The sequence below is a fragment of the Arachis ipaensis genome, chromosome B2, assembly GCF_059453495.1.
Source record: "Arachis ipaensis isolate K30076 ecotype BB chromosome B2, ASM5945349v1, whole genome shotgun sequence".
In the NCBI taxonomy this organism is placed as follows: domain Eukaryota; kingdom Viridiplantae; phylum Streptophyta; class Magnoliopsida; order Fabales; family Fabaceae; genus Arachis; species Arachis ipaensis.
This window is the reverse complement of record NC_142437.1, coordinates 12,780,387-12,795,620: the sequence shown is the minus strand read 5'-3', so window position 1 is coordinate 12,795,620 and position 15,234 is coordinate 12,780,387. Positions and strand designations below refer to the sequence as shown.

The 15,234-nt window shown below is 27.7% G+C and overlaps 1 protein-coding gene and 1 pseudogene across 2 annotated transcripts; both read left to right on the top strand.

Annotated features, from left to right (window-relative positions):
* Positions 1-773: 773 nt before the first annotated feature.
* On the top strand, positions 774-7,125 carry LOC107628184 (transcription repressor OFP16-like). Of its 2 annotated transcripts, XR_015905160.1 has the most exons (2): positions 774-1,650; positions 6,482-7,125. XR_015905160.1 is itself a non-coding variant. In XM_021115476.2 (1 exon), the coding sequence occupies exon 1, from the start codon at positions 832-834 to the stop codon at positions 1,597-1,599; it is 768 nt and encodes a 255-aa protein (XP_020971135.2). In that variant the 5' UTR covers positions 774-831; the 3' UTR covers positions 1,600-1,802. The 2 variants fall into 2 exon arrangements, 1 of the variants encoding a protein (XP_020971135.2); XM_021115476.2 differs by lacking the exon at positions 6,482-7,125 and having other exon boundaries at positions 774-1,802.
* Positions 7,126-10,672: 3,547 nt separating this feature from the next.
* LOC148573059 (protein FAR1-RELATED SEQUENCE 5-like) lies at positions 10,673-14,813 on the top strand (annotated as a pseudogene).
* Positions 14,814-15,234: the final 421 nt, after the last annotated feature.

Here is a 15,234-nt window from a genome sequence, read left to right as displayed (position 1 = left end):
TGATAACATGTGCTTCTTGCTTTCATCCCAATCAAAGAATTACCAAAAGAGTTCATCTATTCTATACTATAGTCTTCTAATTTATTTGGATTAAGATACACTATTTCTCATAGAAGTTATCAACAATCAATTTGTGGAGAAGTTGGTTGAAGAATCAGCATCCAGTTTCATGGCACATGGGATCTCCAGGTACTTAATTTATTATTTTTGTAACCATTTGTTATATTATTCTTTCACTAATTCACAATATAATATATGTATGTGAATAGTGAGTATTGAGTACCACCTTATATATAATAATTATTTTAAAAAAATGTTAAATAAATACATTATTAAATGTATAAACATTTTTTAAAAAATTATAAAATCATATATCATACACTATGTATGTTTATGACCATGCATAATACATGTGTTCATTGTTACACGAATAACATTAGATAATCAATTAAAAATTATTTTATTTATTTTAAATTATTATTAATTTAAAATTTTAAATTATAAATTTTAAACTCTAAAAAATAAACGTTTTTAGAATTAAAAAAAATGGATATATAATATATATTGACTAAATAAAAATTAATTCTCTATAATTTCTGTTATTTAACAAGTAATTCCAAATACAGAAATAATATATATATATTTTTTTTCTTTTCCATCTTCCTCAACTTGCCAATCACTTCACAAACTACCACTACACAACAATACATCAGTATACACACATATATAAAGCAAAGAACTTGGCATCTTCATTTCCTATATATATTATATATCATCACTTCTAATTGGCTTCAATCATTTTGTGAAAGATAAAAAAAAAAAAAAAAAAACATGCCAAGCACAAAAAATCTTAGGCATCTCAACTTTTGTTTCCCAAACTCCACTTCCAAACAAGAATCATCACCATCTCCTCCTATAAGCCCGGTTGCTCCTTCCACTTCTCCAAATCATATCCATCATCAAAACCATAATATTAATAATCACGATCCTCCAAGTCCATCACCCTCATCACTTAACATGATCAAGAACTTTAATTCTCTCTATGACCCTTCCTTATCTTTTAATCATGATCATTCCCTACGCTTCTCTTCTCTCTCCACCATAACCACTACTATAACCTCTTCCTTTGATTCCGAACCCGAAATAGAACCTGAACCGGCGGATTTCGCCGCCGCCTTCTCCTCCCAACGTTTTTTCTTTTCGTCCCCCGGACAATCCAACTCCCTTGTTAAATACAATAATAAAAATCCTAATTCTAACTCTTCCTCGTCTTCGTTACCCTTCGTTGTTAACACCAGTCAATTTGACAGTGCTAACAACGACAAAAATAACAATAATAATAGTAGTAAGAAGAAAAAGAAGGACGTGATTTTCAATGGAAGCGTGGCCGTGCCAACATACTCGCCAGATCCCTACCTAGATTTCCGGCGATCCATGCAAGAAATGGTGGAGGCACGGCCGGAGCTTATGGATGTAAAATCAAATTGGAATGTATTACATGAGCTTCTTCTTTGTTACCTTGCCCTGAACCCTAAAAGCACACACAAGTTCATTATTGGTGCTTTTGCTGACCTCCTTGTTAGCCTCATGCCATTCTAGCTCTTCTATTATCGCCGCCGTCCACCACCGTCGGCCGCCACCAAATCTCCGGTACCATTTGATAAATTTTGATTTATTTTGTTTTTGTTAGATCAAAAGTTATTATTGTTATTATATATGCTGTTTAATTGTAAAAATATAAAATTTTATGGAACATATCTACACAAGAGTCAATTTTATTGAAAATACTCATGTTATTATTATTTGGAAGGTTCCAAGTAAGTTACCACTTAACTTATAGTTTATTGATTGAAATTTGGGATCTTGAATTCTTGATGTGTGTGTATAAATTGAAATATAAAACAATGTAACGTGGGTGACAGATAATGATTGTCTCATTAAATTAATACAAGGCCTTAATAATTATTTCAATTCACATTGGTTGTTTCTTGATTTTCTTAGTAGTAACTAGTGAGTATAGTGCATAGTGGCACATTATCTTTAAATTGGTATTCTTTCTTTTCGAGGGTGGGGAACCTCTATTATACTTAGAAAAATTGGTCCCCTATCATAGTCATTGTCTTCTACTCCATCTTGTCGATCATTTCCAATTTTCTCTTTTTAAAATAAATAAATAAATAATTGTTTTGTTTTTATTTGGGACAAATAAGAACCTTTTTGGTAGTGTAAATTAATCTTTCTTGATAATTTAATTAAACAAATATAAGAAACTAATTTTTAATTAGTCAATATTAATTAATTTTAAAATTTATAATTTACGGTATATATTAAAAAATTATAATTTAGAATATAAATTTAAAATAAATAGAATAATTTTAAAAAAGTTAGTTGATATTACTCGAAAAAACTTATTCCCTCACATTATTCTTTAATTAATTAATTTCTTGTTGTGTACTTCATATGCACGTTTTTGTTTAGGCATTGCTAATAAGAAGCAATAAAACAATTTTTCGGTAAATGATAAACTTCTAAAGCTTTTAACGTATTGAACGAAAATTAAAGTTGAAATATATATTACTATCTTAATTAACAATTGCTATTAAAATGTTCTTTAGTTAAACCGTTTTTCTTTTTTATTTTTACTAGCATATATAAATTTTATTATTGGACAACACATTTCATTCTCTTATTAATACATTTTTTTGTTTAATTGTGAGGTTATTTAAGATATCTAGACAATGATACACAAAACCTTCCTTAATTCAAGGTGCATGGTAGTTATATCATATATGACTAGCTAGGAGTATGTGTCAAGAAACTTTAATTAACATTAAATTTCTTGACTTTTGTGGTCATTTATTAATATGCCGTATTGTTAGGACTTCATTTAATTTTTAATGAAACGTGTCATTTCTCGACTTTTGTTTAATTCTTATCATGAATTTAATTAACACATACTTTAAAAGATATATTACTGTATGTATCTGTACAATTTTTTTATAAATATATTTAACTTATTTAATATATTTTTTATTTATGTAATTATATATATATTTGACAAATTATTTTGCAAAATTTGTACAGAATGTAAATTTTAACTTAAGTTCACTTCTATAATATGTAAAAATAAAGGTTTAGTTAATATATGTTCTTAGGGCACATAATAAGTTTATTATTAGTCGAAAATTTTAAATATTTTTATTTAATGAATATAAAATAATAAACGTATTGAAAATTTAATTTTTTATATTTTTAATAAAAATTTTTTAATTTATAAATTTAACATGCATTTTTAAGACATAAAATAGATAAATCCTTAAGATAAATTTAGAAACAACTTCTTATCTCAAATTTAAAAATATTTTCACAACTATTTCAATTTACTACAATTCTTCTAGCTAGTTTTGGCATAATAAAAATGCTCTATTGCTAAATTTATTATAAATTTTTATTTTTTTTCAGTTAAAAATTCTATTATATTTGTAAATTAAACTCATAAAATTTTATTTCTAAAAAATCACAAAAAAAAAGAATTTGAGTCATCAAATATGACCTTTACTTATCAAATATGAGTCATCTCTTTTTTTCTTAAAGTATTTTTTCGTTTGGTTCAAAGTAAAAAAGAATTTGCTAGAATTGTTAGAGAATCTTTAAGTGAGTATAAAATAGTATTCTTCCTTAATTAAATTCTATGTTCATGGCTAGTTGGTTTGAACCTAATTTTATTTTGACCAACATCAAAATTAATCATATTATAAAATTTTCTTTAAGATATATATTTTTCAAATAGAGATATATTTAAAATTTTAAATTGTGCACTATATAAGACATCTTTATAAAATAATATCAAAAAAAGAATTAATTAAGAATTTTACAAAATATATAATTGATTTATTATTGATATACAAATTATAATTACATATTCATTAATTAAAACCATTTCAATTAGAGTCTTCTGTGTTCGCGTTTTAAATTGTTTTACACTTCATAAAGGATATACTCTAATTCTAAGTTTCTAAACTTTATATTCGAACGTTATCCTAACATTCATAATGAGCTTATACCTACAAAAGAATAAAAAATAATAAAAAATGTATGTAAAATTTTAGATAATACTTCATTAATAAAAATGATCAATTTCGATAAAAAAAATACAATATCATTATATAAAATAATTAAGAAAAAAATTTAAAAATAAAAACAAAATAATTTGACTCTACACTCATGCACGCGGTAAAAAATACTCTAGGTATAATATTCATAAAGATATATAAAAAATTATAATTATTAAAAAGATATAATATAAAATATTTTAAATATTGACAATATTATCATAATTAATTATTAAATATTAATAAATATAATCATTTAAAATTGATACTTTCCAAAGAAAAAACAAAAACAAAAAAAAGAGAAGCAAGCATACTCACGCCAAAACATGCCATGTTAGCATGCTTGGCACCATAATGTAAGTATGGTAAAATATATATACAATGATAATTATATAAGAATAAGTGATTTAAAATATTAATACACACGTTCTAACTTTAATAATATATAAATATTATCTCTTTCATAATCATGTATTAATATTCACGTTTCTTTGATAATATTTGTTGCTAATATTATATAATATATTAATATATGTAAAATATTATATAAAAAACGTATTTAATGCATTCTTTTTTTATACACCTTTAGTATTATTGACAAAAAAAATTATTATTATTTTAAAAGATACATTTTTAATGTATTGATAGCTTAAAAATATATTAAAATTATATGACATACTATTATATTAGTAGTATTTTTAATTCAATTACTTAGATATATTTAAATCTAATAAAAAATCATAAATGGTAAAAAAAAAATTCAAAAATTAAATATTATATCTTTAAAATAAATAGACATAACTTATCAAATTCAAATATATTAGCATGTAGATCGACGAAAACAACTCAAAATAAAACATAATGGATGTAATGCATTGTAAATAATGGTGTAAAAGATGATCCTGTTGCAACAATACAAAAAATTAAATAAGAATACTCATTATATAATTAAAAAAAATAAAAGTAAGGTTGAATTTATAAAAAAATGACAAAATTATAATTTATACCTTAAAAATGATCAATTTTAATTAAAAAAATATATTATCATTATATGAAATAGTTAAAAAAGAAAAAAAATTAAAAACCAAAAACTAAATACTTTGGCTCAATAAAAAATTGAGCTCTTTTCAAGAAAATTAATTTTACCCACATTCCATTAGATATATGAATAAATTCAACCATCTTTTAGTAAAATAGAGTTCATTACCCTTTTCTTAAACTCTTACATCCATGTAATTAGAATTCGGATCAGTAAATATAATCCGATGTGGTATTTAATGGATGTGGTGCATTGCAAACAATCGCACTATAAAGTTAGATGAAAAAATAAGTTTTATTAGTAGGAATAATTATCAAATTATCAAAAGAATAAGAGAATAACTACATCAATAAAAAATTATAAAAAATTATAATTTGCACTTTAAAAAGATCAATTTCAATAAAAAATAAATGATACATTCTTATTCTATAAAATAATAGGAAGAATAACAAATTAAAAAATTAAATAAAATACTTTAACTCTAAAATTTAGATTCATAAATAATAAAAAATCCAAACCTAAACCCTAAACCTTTAGTAATTATGGGAATGTTCAATCACTATGTGTTATTAACACACATGCATAACAAAGTTATAAACACAAATATTATATAAATGTTATTTATATATGATTGATAATTATATATATAATTAATATAATTAGAATTAGAATGATTTATAATTAAAGTAATTGATAATTAGTATAATATTCATTAATAAATATTAATTTTTTTATATAATTATAAATAATATATTTTTCTAAAATAAGTTAAGAAGAGAAAGGTACGCATACTAATATCAAAATGTTTTACGCCAGTATTCTTGGTAATATATCTTATTATATATTTATTAAAATAAATAATTAACAAATTTTATTAATAATAATCCTAACTCTTGTCCTTAACAAACCCTTTATTTATTTATTTCTGCATGTGGCAAACCACAAGTGAAGTCCTAGCAAGGAAAACGTACCATAAAGAATTATAGCAATCCAGCATAGAAACGATGTCAACATGCATTAAGTGCGTAACTGCATCCATATAGATTCTCTCCGATAAAAATACATGTGAAGAATCACAAAAAGTCATCACATGTCATTATCATACAAAACAAAAATAGTTTTATACTTTTATTTCATTAAATTATCTTTTCACCTTGTTACCCACTTTTATTTTATCTAGCAGAAATACACAAGGATAATAAAACTAAACAAACCATTTTTTATATAGTTCATTAAATTTTATAAAAAAAAAAAGTCTATTTATTTGTATCCAACAGAGACCTATATTTGGACACTAACACTTAACCCACTTCGGGACTCATTTTTTCAGTTATGGAAACTACGAATGTGTTGTGCTTCGTTATGGATTTTTGGGGTGTTAGACCATTGGCGCAGTTTTTTTTGAGCTGCAGTGTGAAGAACTCGGACCATGCGAGTTGTGTGTATGGAAAAGGTAATGATCAAATCGGAGGGTCCGAGTTGTAAGTAGAGAAATTTTGAATCTTCGACAAAACAAATCGGACTGTCCGTATTCTATGTATAGTTAATTTATTTTAGAAATTCGTGTTGTTGGAGCAAATCGGACCGTCCGACAAGACCCCTCCCACTCGTTCCGTCTAATTTCTCTTCTGCTGACACCACATGCATGTAAAGTACACTTGAACTCCGTAACGAAGTCCTACCCATCTTCACCTCCATAATAAAATTAAAAAGTGCCATTTCGGTGGTGTTCATATTTAAGAAAATTTCCAACTAGAAAATAAGCTTATCTTTTAATTAATATTTGCATGCAAATAATAGTAAGCTAAAAGAAAGAGGAAAAACTAGGCTTTTTTTGTAGGGTGCAGAGTAGCAAAAGACTAGTTTTTGTTGTATGGGATGAAACCAAATATTGGTTCTGTATCACTGAAACCCTCCTTTCAATTAATGCTTCCTTAATGATATAGCCTTTAATTTCAACTCATGTATTCCAAATTCCGAATCCTAGTTATCTTGTTTTCACATGGTTTATTATATTATACTACTCCATTTAATATTTAAACTGACAGAAAGAAATATATAAAGAATTATATTTTTAATAACAAAATTGTATAGTATATGTTAAAATAATATTATTAAAATGGCCTTTGTAACATGTAATTAACTCGTTAAATTTGTCTCTAAATATTGTCTAATTTATTAAAAAAACTAAAAGTTAATATTTTATTTTAAAAGTATAAAAATAAATAATTTTAAATATTTAAAGTTTTTTACACAAAATAATTAAGTTAGAAAAAATTAGATATTAAATTATAGTATAAAATTCACCCTGTGTATATGAACAGTTACTAATAACGGTATTATTGAATTTTTTTAATTGTTTTGGTAGCTAGTCAATTAAGAAGTTGATTGGCTTTGATTAAATAATTGAAGTTGTTACGTTGGACAGTGAAAATAGTGATAAGTCGATATCAATACAATGCAATAAAGAAGTACAATTCATCTCTTAATAATTGTAGTGGGTTTGATATAGCACTGAATCGCTGCATTCAAGACAATAATGAATGGCTTAGAAAAAGGGCAAATCACAACAAAGTAAAATAAGAAATTTGGCTGAGAGACAGAATCACAGAATCACGGAATCTCAACACTTTTTTTGCCCATTTCCCCATCTCTTTAACGATATAAATTATATGATTTCTTTGTTTTATTCACTGAGATGTCTCGGCTGTAGGAATAAGACACGTACAAGATTCACTAATTGAATTTTTTTATCAGTGTCTTTTTCTTTTTGTTTTTTTTTTTTTGTTTTAGTTATGTGTAAGGAAGTCAATTAAAATCTAATTGTTAATTGGCAATTCATAAGTGGAAACTTTTTTATTAATTAAATTTCGAATAAACTACCAAAATTAATCTTAAAAAATTTAAATATTGATAAATCTGATTATAAAAAAAAAACTAACTTATAATTCTGATTGATTTATTTCGTTCGTCAAAACTAATTAAATGTCAAATGGAGATGAATGGCATTAACTAGTGATTTAGCCTACGTATTGCATTACTAAATAAGTAAATACATAACACCCTAGACATGGATATTCGAATTTAAAATTAAAATAAAATTAATGAAAATAGTGATTTAAACAAAGACTCTCGGTGTGACACTTCATTTCGTACTCTTTATTTCATAAAACTTTTATCCTAACAGAGTCACACGGACTTAAATACCGTTTCTAATAATTCTGTTTTAATTTTAAATTCAATTATCCACGTCATAGATGACACGTATTCAGTAACATGACGAGTAGGCTAAATTACTAATGTTAGCTGGTTAAGGATTCGATGGTCGCAGAATGTTTGGACTATTAAATAGTTCCAGAACAAAATATATTTTTTAAATTTTTTAATAACTGCTAAATAATTTTTTTTTAATTTTAATTAGAAATTAACCCGTATATTTTATTTAATCATAAAAATTATTTTTTATTTTATAAATAATTATTTTATCATAAATCTATCATATTTATTAACAATTAAGAACAAAAATAATAACGAATTAGATCTTCTATTGATCCTAATAAATTTTTTGGCTATTCCAATCGATTAAAAGATTATATTTGATCCGTGACGTTTGTGATGAACCATAAAATCGTGTTTTCTTGAAAACCAATCGATTGGATTACAGTTTATCACAAAACAATCGATTGAAAATTGCAAGGCAGCATAGTTTTCGCATAAATCAATGGATTGGTCATATTACCCAATCGATTGAACGATGAAATAAATGTGGATTTTTTTAAATTCAATCGATTGTTTATACTTTCCAATCGATTGAATACTTCAAAACAACCCGAGATCTCACAATTCAATTGATTGCTTTTGTTACTCAATCGATTGAATTCATCAAAATAATATGGATTTGCCAAATTCAATCGATTGGTTGTGCAACCCAATCGATTAAAGTGTGTACTACGCCTATTTCAATCTTGTTATCGTTTTTAGAAATTATCTTGTTATTCATCTATCTTATCTTTAAAATTCTATCTTCAATTTTTAAGGTTTTATTTTGATTTAGATACTCTAATCTTATTTTTCCTTAATATTAACATTATAAATTGGTGAATAATCTATCACCAATTATTCAATCCCACCATTGAAAGCGTGTATCATTCTCTTTGATTATAAAAAAATTAATTATTTTTCTTTCGAACATCCATTTACTCAATATCCAAATTTTTTTCAATTTTTATCCGTCTATTTAATATCCACTATTTGTTAATCGTTAATTGACAATCACCGTTGCAGCAATCAGCAAAGGTCCATTCAATTTTTTTATTATAGTGTTCAGAAAATAATCCATCGTTTTGATTACAAAATCGAGGTCAGTGAATAGAATCTCTAATTTTGCAATTATTCGTTTTGATACTTTATTCGTGAAATTGATTGTGTAATGAAAAAATATTTTTTATCTTTTATTAATTCACAGACATTGAGAAATACTAAAAATTAAATAGATGTTATTATTTGTTATTATTAATTAGCTAGCAATCAGGAACGGACCTAGAGGGGGCGAGTAGTGGCCTGGACCCCCCAAAATTTTAAGAAACTATACTTATATATAAGATTTCTGTTTAAAAAATAAAAACATATTATGTAATTTAATAGTTTTATATGCATTATTTTTTACTATGTAATAGATCTATGTCTTAATTGTTTAATTCACTAATATTTTTTACCTAACTAATTTAATATCATACCCTCGAGTCTTTGTACCTTTCAAATTAGTTTTTATATAATAATTTATATATTTATTTTTTAAAAAAATCATTTTTTTATATTAATATATTTAATATTCATATTTTTATATTAATAATAACTTAAGTAGTTATGTTTTGGTAATCACATTATGTACTGTAGATATTATTTTCTTGTAAAAATATTAATTCTTCTTCTAAATTTATGTTGGTAAAAGAAAAATTTTATAAAGATATCGTATATCTTGTATTCTATAAGGGTATTGTGTCTTTCAAATAATTAATAATTTATAATTTATTTTCAAATTTTTTAAAATTTTTGAAAGAATGAATTTTAATTAATAAGATATGGAATAATTTTTAGCAAAACTCGTTATAAATTATTGGTATTTTATAAATTTATAATGTACAATTGATATTGTTATATTTTATTTATGTAATTATCATATTAAAAATAAAATTGTGAAAAAAAAATTATAATTATATGTATCTTAATAAATCTGTTAAAAAACTAACTCCAATAACTACATGTTAATTATTTTCAGAGATTAAAAAAAATTATATAAAAATTGGTACCTCCATATTAAAATCTCTGGATCCGTCCCTGCTAGCAATATTAGAATCTATCTATTTTATGTAATGTTATAAGACGGAGTGTACTGAATTTTGTTTTTTCATTGAACATTTTTAAGATGTCAGGTATATTTACGGACACTGAGATGAATGAGCAATACCAGGAGGACGATGACTTTAACCAACAAGAAGAGCTAGTAAGTGACCAAGATATGATGGATGAACAGAATGAATTCGAACAAGATTTCGGAGATGAATTTACTGAGGGAGCGTATTTTTCTGAATCTGATCAGTCAGAAGATATCCTTGAAGCTGCTTATGCAGTTGACTCCGTGCAAGATATTACAACTTTGAAATTTAGTGAAAATTTTGCGGAGGAAATTGGAAAAGATCACTTTTCTACTTTGCAGCTTGCATTTGATTTTTATCTGAAGTACTCAAAGTCGAAGGGCTTTAGTGCAAGGAAGAGCAAGACCTTCAAGAATAGTATTGGCGAGATTTAAAAAAAAAGTTTGTATGTCATAGGCAAGGATTCAGGGAGGAGAAACATTACACGATAGAAAAAAAGAAGAAGGAGCCTAGATTGGAAACAAGAACTGGATGTGAAGCTCGAATGGATGTTAAATTTGTACCAGAAACTGGAAGGTGGCATATCTTTTATTTCTCTGACGAACACAACCATGATCTATTGGATGCCCAATTCAGTGCTATGTTGCCTGCCCACAGAAAAATGTCAGAGGCAGATATTATGCAAATGATGAACATGCTAAAGTCAGGGATTAGCACTTCACAGATATTTGGTCTTCTAGCTAGTCAAGCAGGCGGGTATGAATTTGTTGGCTTTGGTCCCAGAGATATGTACAATGAGATTGCTCGGCAAAGGCGTCAAATTCCTGGTGATGCAGCATGAGTGTTGAAGAAGTTGGAGGATATGCGATTGAAGGTTCCACAATTATATTTCAAGGCATGTCATGATTCAAGAGGTTTGTTACGTAACTTGTTCTGGTCTGATGGGATTAGCCAACTAGACTACCAACTCTTCGGGAATGTTATTGCTTTTGATGCTACGTACAAGAAGAACAAGTATAGTTGTCCATTAGTCATATTCAGCGGGATTAACCACCACAACCAAACAATTATTTTTGCTGCTGCGTTAATTGTAGACAAAACTACTGATACATATATTTTGCTCCTGCGTCAGCTCATGTTTGCAATGAAGGGCAAGACCCCGACCTCAATAATAACTGATGGGGCCATGGCGATTAGGAATGCAGTAAGAGAAGTATTTTCCGAAGTTAGACATAGATTATGCTCTTGGCACCTTATTCGAAATGTAACTAGCAATGTTGGAAATTCATCGTTTACATCTAAATTCAGAAAAATCATGTTGGGAGACTACGAGATTCCCGTGTTTAAGCGTAAGTGGGTTCAGCTTATTGAAGAATTTCGCCTTGAGGATAAGCCGTGGGTGATCAACATGTACGAAGAGAAGCATATGTGGGCTACTGCATATATAAGAGGAAAATTCTTTGCTGGCTTTAGGACTACCTCAAGATGTGAAGGTTTACACTCAGTTGTGGCAAGGTATGTGGGGTCGCGGTATGATTTGACAAGTTTTGTAGAGAATTTTCAAAGGTGTGTTGCACACTTGCGCTTTAAAGAATTTAATGCTGATTATGAATCTACACGTGGGGTGCCCGTCATGCAGACTTGTATAGAGCTGCTAGAGAGATATGCTGCTGAGTTATATACTCATGAGATATTTCTTTTGTTTCGGCCATTTCTCTCTAGAGCTGGATCAATGCGGGTGCTAAACATAGAGAATAGCGATGATTGCATAAAGTACATTGTGTGTAATCATGGGAGGCCCGATTTTATATGGATCGTTGATGAGAGAACTTTTGTGTGGTCTAGAATTTTATAAAAATAATCACGTTGTAGGTATAGTTTCTAAACTAACTAAAATCCTTTCGTACAAAAGTTTTGGTTGTCACAAGTAACAAACCCCTAATAAAATTGATAACCGAAGTATTGAAACCTCGGGTTGTCTCTCAAGGAATTGCAGGGAAGTATGAATTATTATTGGTTATGGAAAAAGGTATATTTTTTGGGGTTTTTGAAATAGGAAACAAGGGAATAAATTGGCAAGGAAGTAAATTAATAACTAGAAAAACTCTTGGCAAAGTACGAGAACTGGAAATCCCATCTTAGTTATCCTTATCAGGTGTGATAAGAATTGTTATTACTCCCACTTAGTTAACCCTTATTAAATAAAGGAAAGTCATGTGGACTAATCAATTTGATTCCTCAAGTCCTAGTCAATTCTTATGGAAAGACTAGCTTTAGAGGGATCCAAATCAATAAGCAATTTCCAATTTTCAATTAACAGCTGAGTTTGACAACTCAAGTGTCACCAATTACTCAACCAAAGCCAAAAGGGGAAAATCCAAATTATTTATATCATAAATAGAAGAAAGCAACCATAAATCTGAAATATCTCGAATTGTATTAAATAGAAAATCAAATTAAACATAGGAATCCATAAACCAATTTGGCAACATAAGTAATCAATAAAGGAAAATAGATAAAGTAGAATACTAAGGCAATTAAAAGTAGAAAAGAAACTAAATTAAAGAACATTGAACCTGGAATTGAGAAGGAATGAACCATAAACTAAGAGAATCCTAAATCCTAAAACCTAAGAGAGAGGAGAGAGCCTCTCTCTCTCTAGAGACTACATCTAAAACCTAAAATTCTCTGTATGATTGATGAATGTTGAATGAAATTCTTTGATTCCCTCATATTTCCAACCTCTATTTTGTGTTTCTGGGCTTGGATTTGGGCCGAAAAAGGGTCCAGAAATCGCTGGAGGCGAATTCTGCAACTTTCTGCACGTTGCGTCTGTCACGCGTATGCGTAGGTCACGCGTGCGCGTCATTTGGAAGTTTTCCTTGTCACGCGAACGCGTCAGTCATGCGTACGCGTCGTTTGTGCTCTGTGCCAGGCATGTGTCCGCGTCGTCCATGCGTGCGCGTCGCTGCCATTTTCTTCAAAACTCCATTTTGTACATTCCTTCCACTTTTGCACGTTTTCTTTCTGTCCTCTAAGTCATTCCTGCCCTATAAAGCCTGAAAATACTTAATACACAGATCACGACATCGAATGGTAATAAAGGATATATTAAAATTAACATTTTTGAGGCTTAGGAAACATGTTTTCACATATATCACATAATAAGGAAGGAATTGTAAAACCATGCAAATTATATGAATAAGTGGGTGAAGAATTGATAAAAACACTCAATTGAGCACAAGATGAATCATAAAATAGTGGTTTATCAACCTCCCCACACTTAAACATTAGCATGTCCTCATGCTAAATTCAAGAGAAACGGAAAAAGAGTGAAGATAGAATGGTGGAATCTTATGCAATGCAATCTATTCTAAATACAAGCTATCTAAATGAATCATGCAATTCTAATTACTATCCACCTAGATATATAAAGCTTACATGTGGTTAAATTGAGTCCAATTTTCAAGGAATCATATATGCACAGCCAAAGGCTAAATCATGTTAAAACACATTCACAATTGAGTTGAGTTAGTCAAAAGAGTTCACAAACTTGCAAGACAATCAATAATTAAACATGGATATATGGAAATGAGCTATTGAACCCTCACTGGATTTGTATATACACTCTAATCACTCAGTGTTTGGGGTTAATCACTCTACTCTTCTCTAGTCATGCTTTCTAAAACTTTGTTCTTCATCTAACCAATCAACAAATATATAATGTACACATGCAAAATATCATGAGGTCTTTTCAAGGTTGTAATGGGGTTAAGGCAAGGGTGAGGATATATATATGGCCAAGTGAACTATAAATTGAATCCTTGATTAATCTAAGATCTCACCTAACATATACATACTCTTTACAATTATAAAATTATGCCTAACTACCTAATTTTCCCACTTTTGTATCATATACTCATGCATAAAATTATTTTTAATTTTATCCTATGTGCATTGATCTTTTTACTAAACTCATTATTGGGGTAATTTTGTCCCCTTATTTATTTATTTACTTATAGAAAAATTTTATTTTATTTTATTTTATTTTTTTATTTAGTTTTTTTAGAGAAACATAACATATATCAATGCACATAGTATTTTAATTATTTTGGTCTTACATGAGTATGTACCCAATTTCTAAATAATTTATCAATTTAATACCTTTTTCCTATCAACCCATGTTTCCACGGTTTCTCCACACTTAGTGGATACACAATCTCTATCTTAAGCTAACCAAATATTCAATTTGGGTGTTATTCTATTTGTTTTTCTGCTTAAGGCTAGTGATGTGGCTATAGAACAGAAGGGGATTAAAAGGCTCAAGGTGGCTAACAAGGGTGACATAAAAGGGTAGGCTTATTTGGGATAAGTGAGCTTTTAAATAAACATGGCCTCAATCATATGCTAGCATGTAACTACATTCTATATTGGACATATATAATAGAACAAAGTAAAGATTGCAAGCATAGAGAAAGAAACACACAAGAAAGAAAATATTTATGGTTAAATAATGTAACCATGTAAGTAAGCTAAAAAACTCACGGGTTGTGTGTTCTTTGGCTCAAAAATCATATATCAGTTATGTACATCATGCAAGTAGAAATAAAGAGTTTCCATTCAACTCAATGTGAATCTTTAAATGACTCTTATAAAAATAAGTATATTCTTTGAAAAATGTTGTCAATATACCGACATTTATTGCTAT

What these genes read in the sequence shown, in the direction of transcription:
- LOC107628184 (XM_021115476.2), top strand. Translation starts at nt 832, where the DNA reads ATGCCAAGCACAAAAAATCTTAGGCATCTCAACTTTTGTTTCCCAAAC.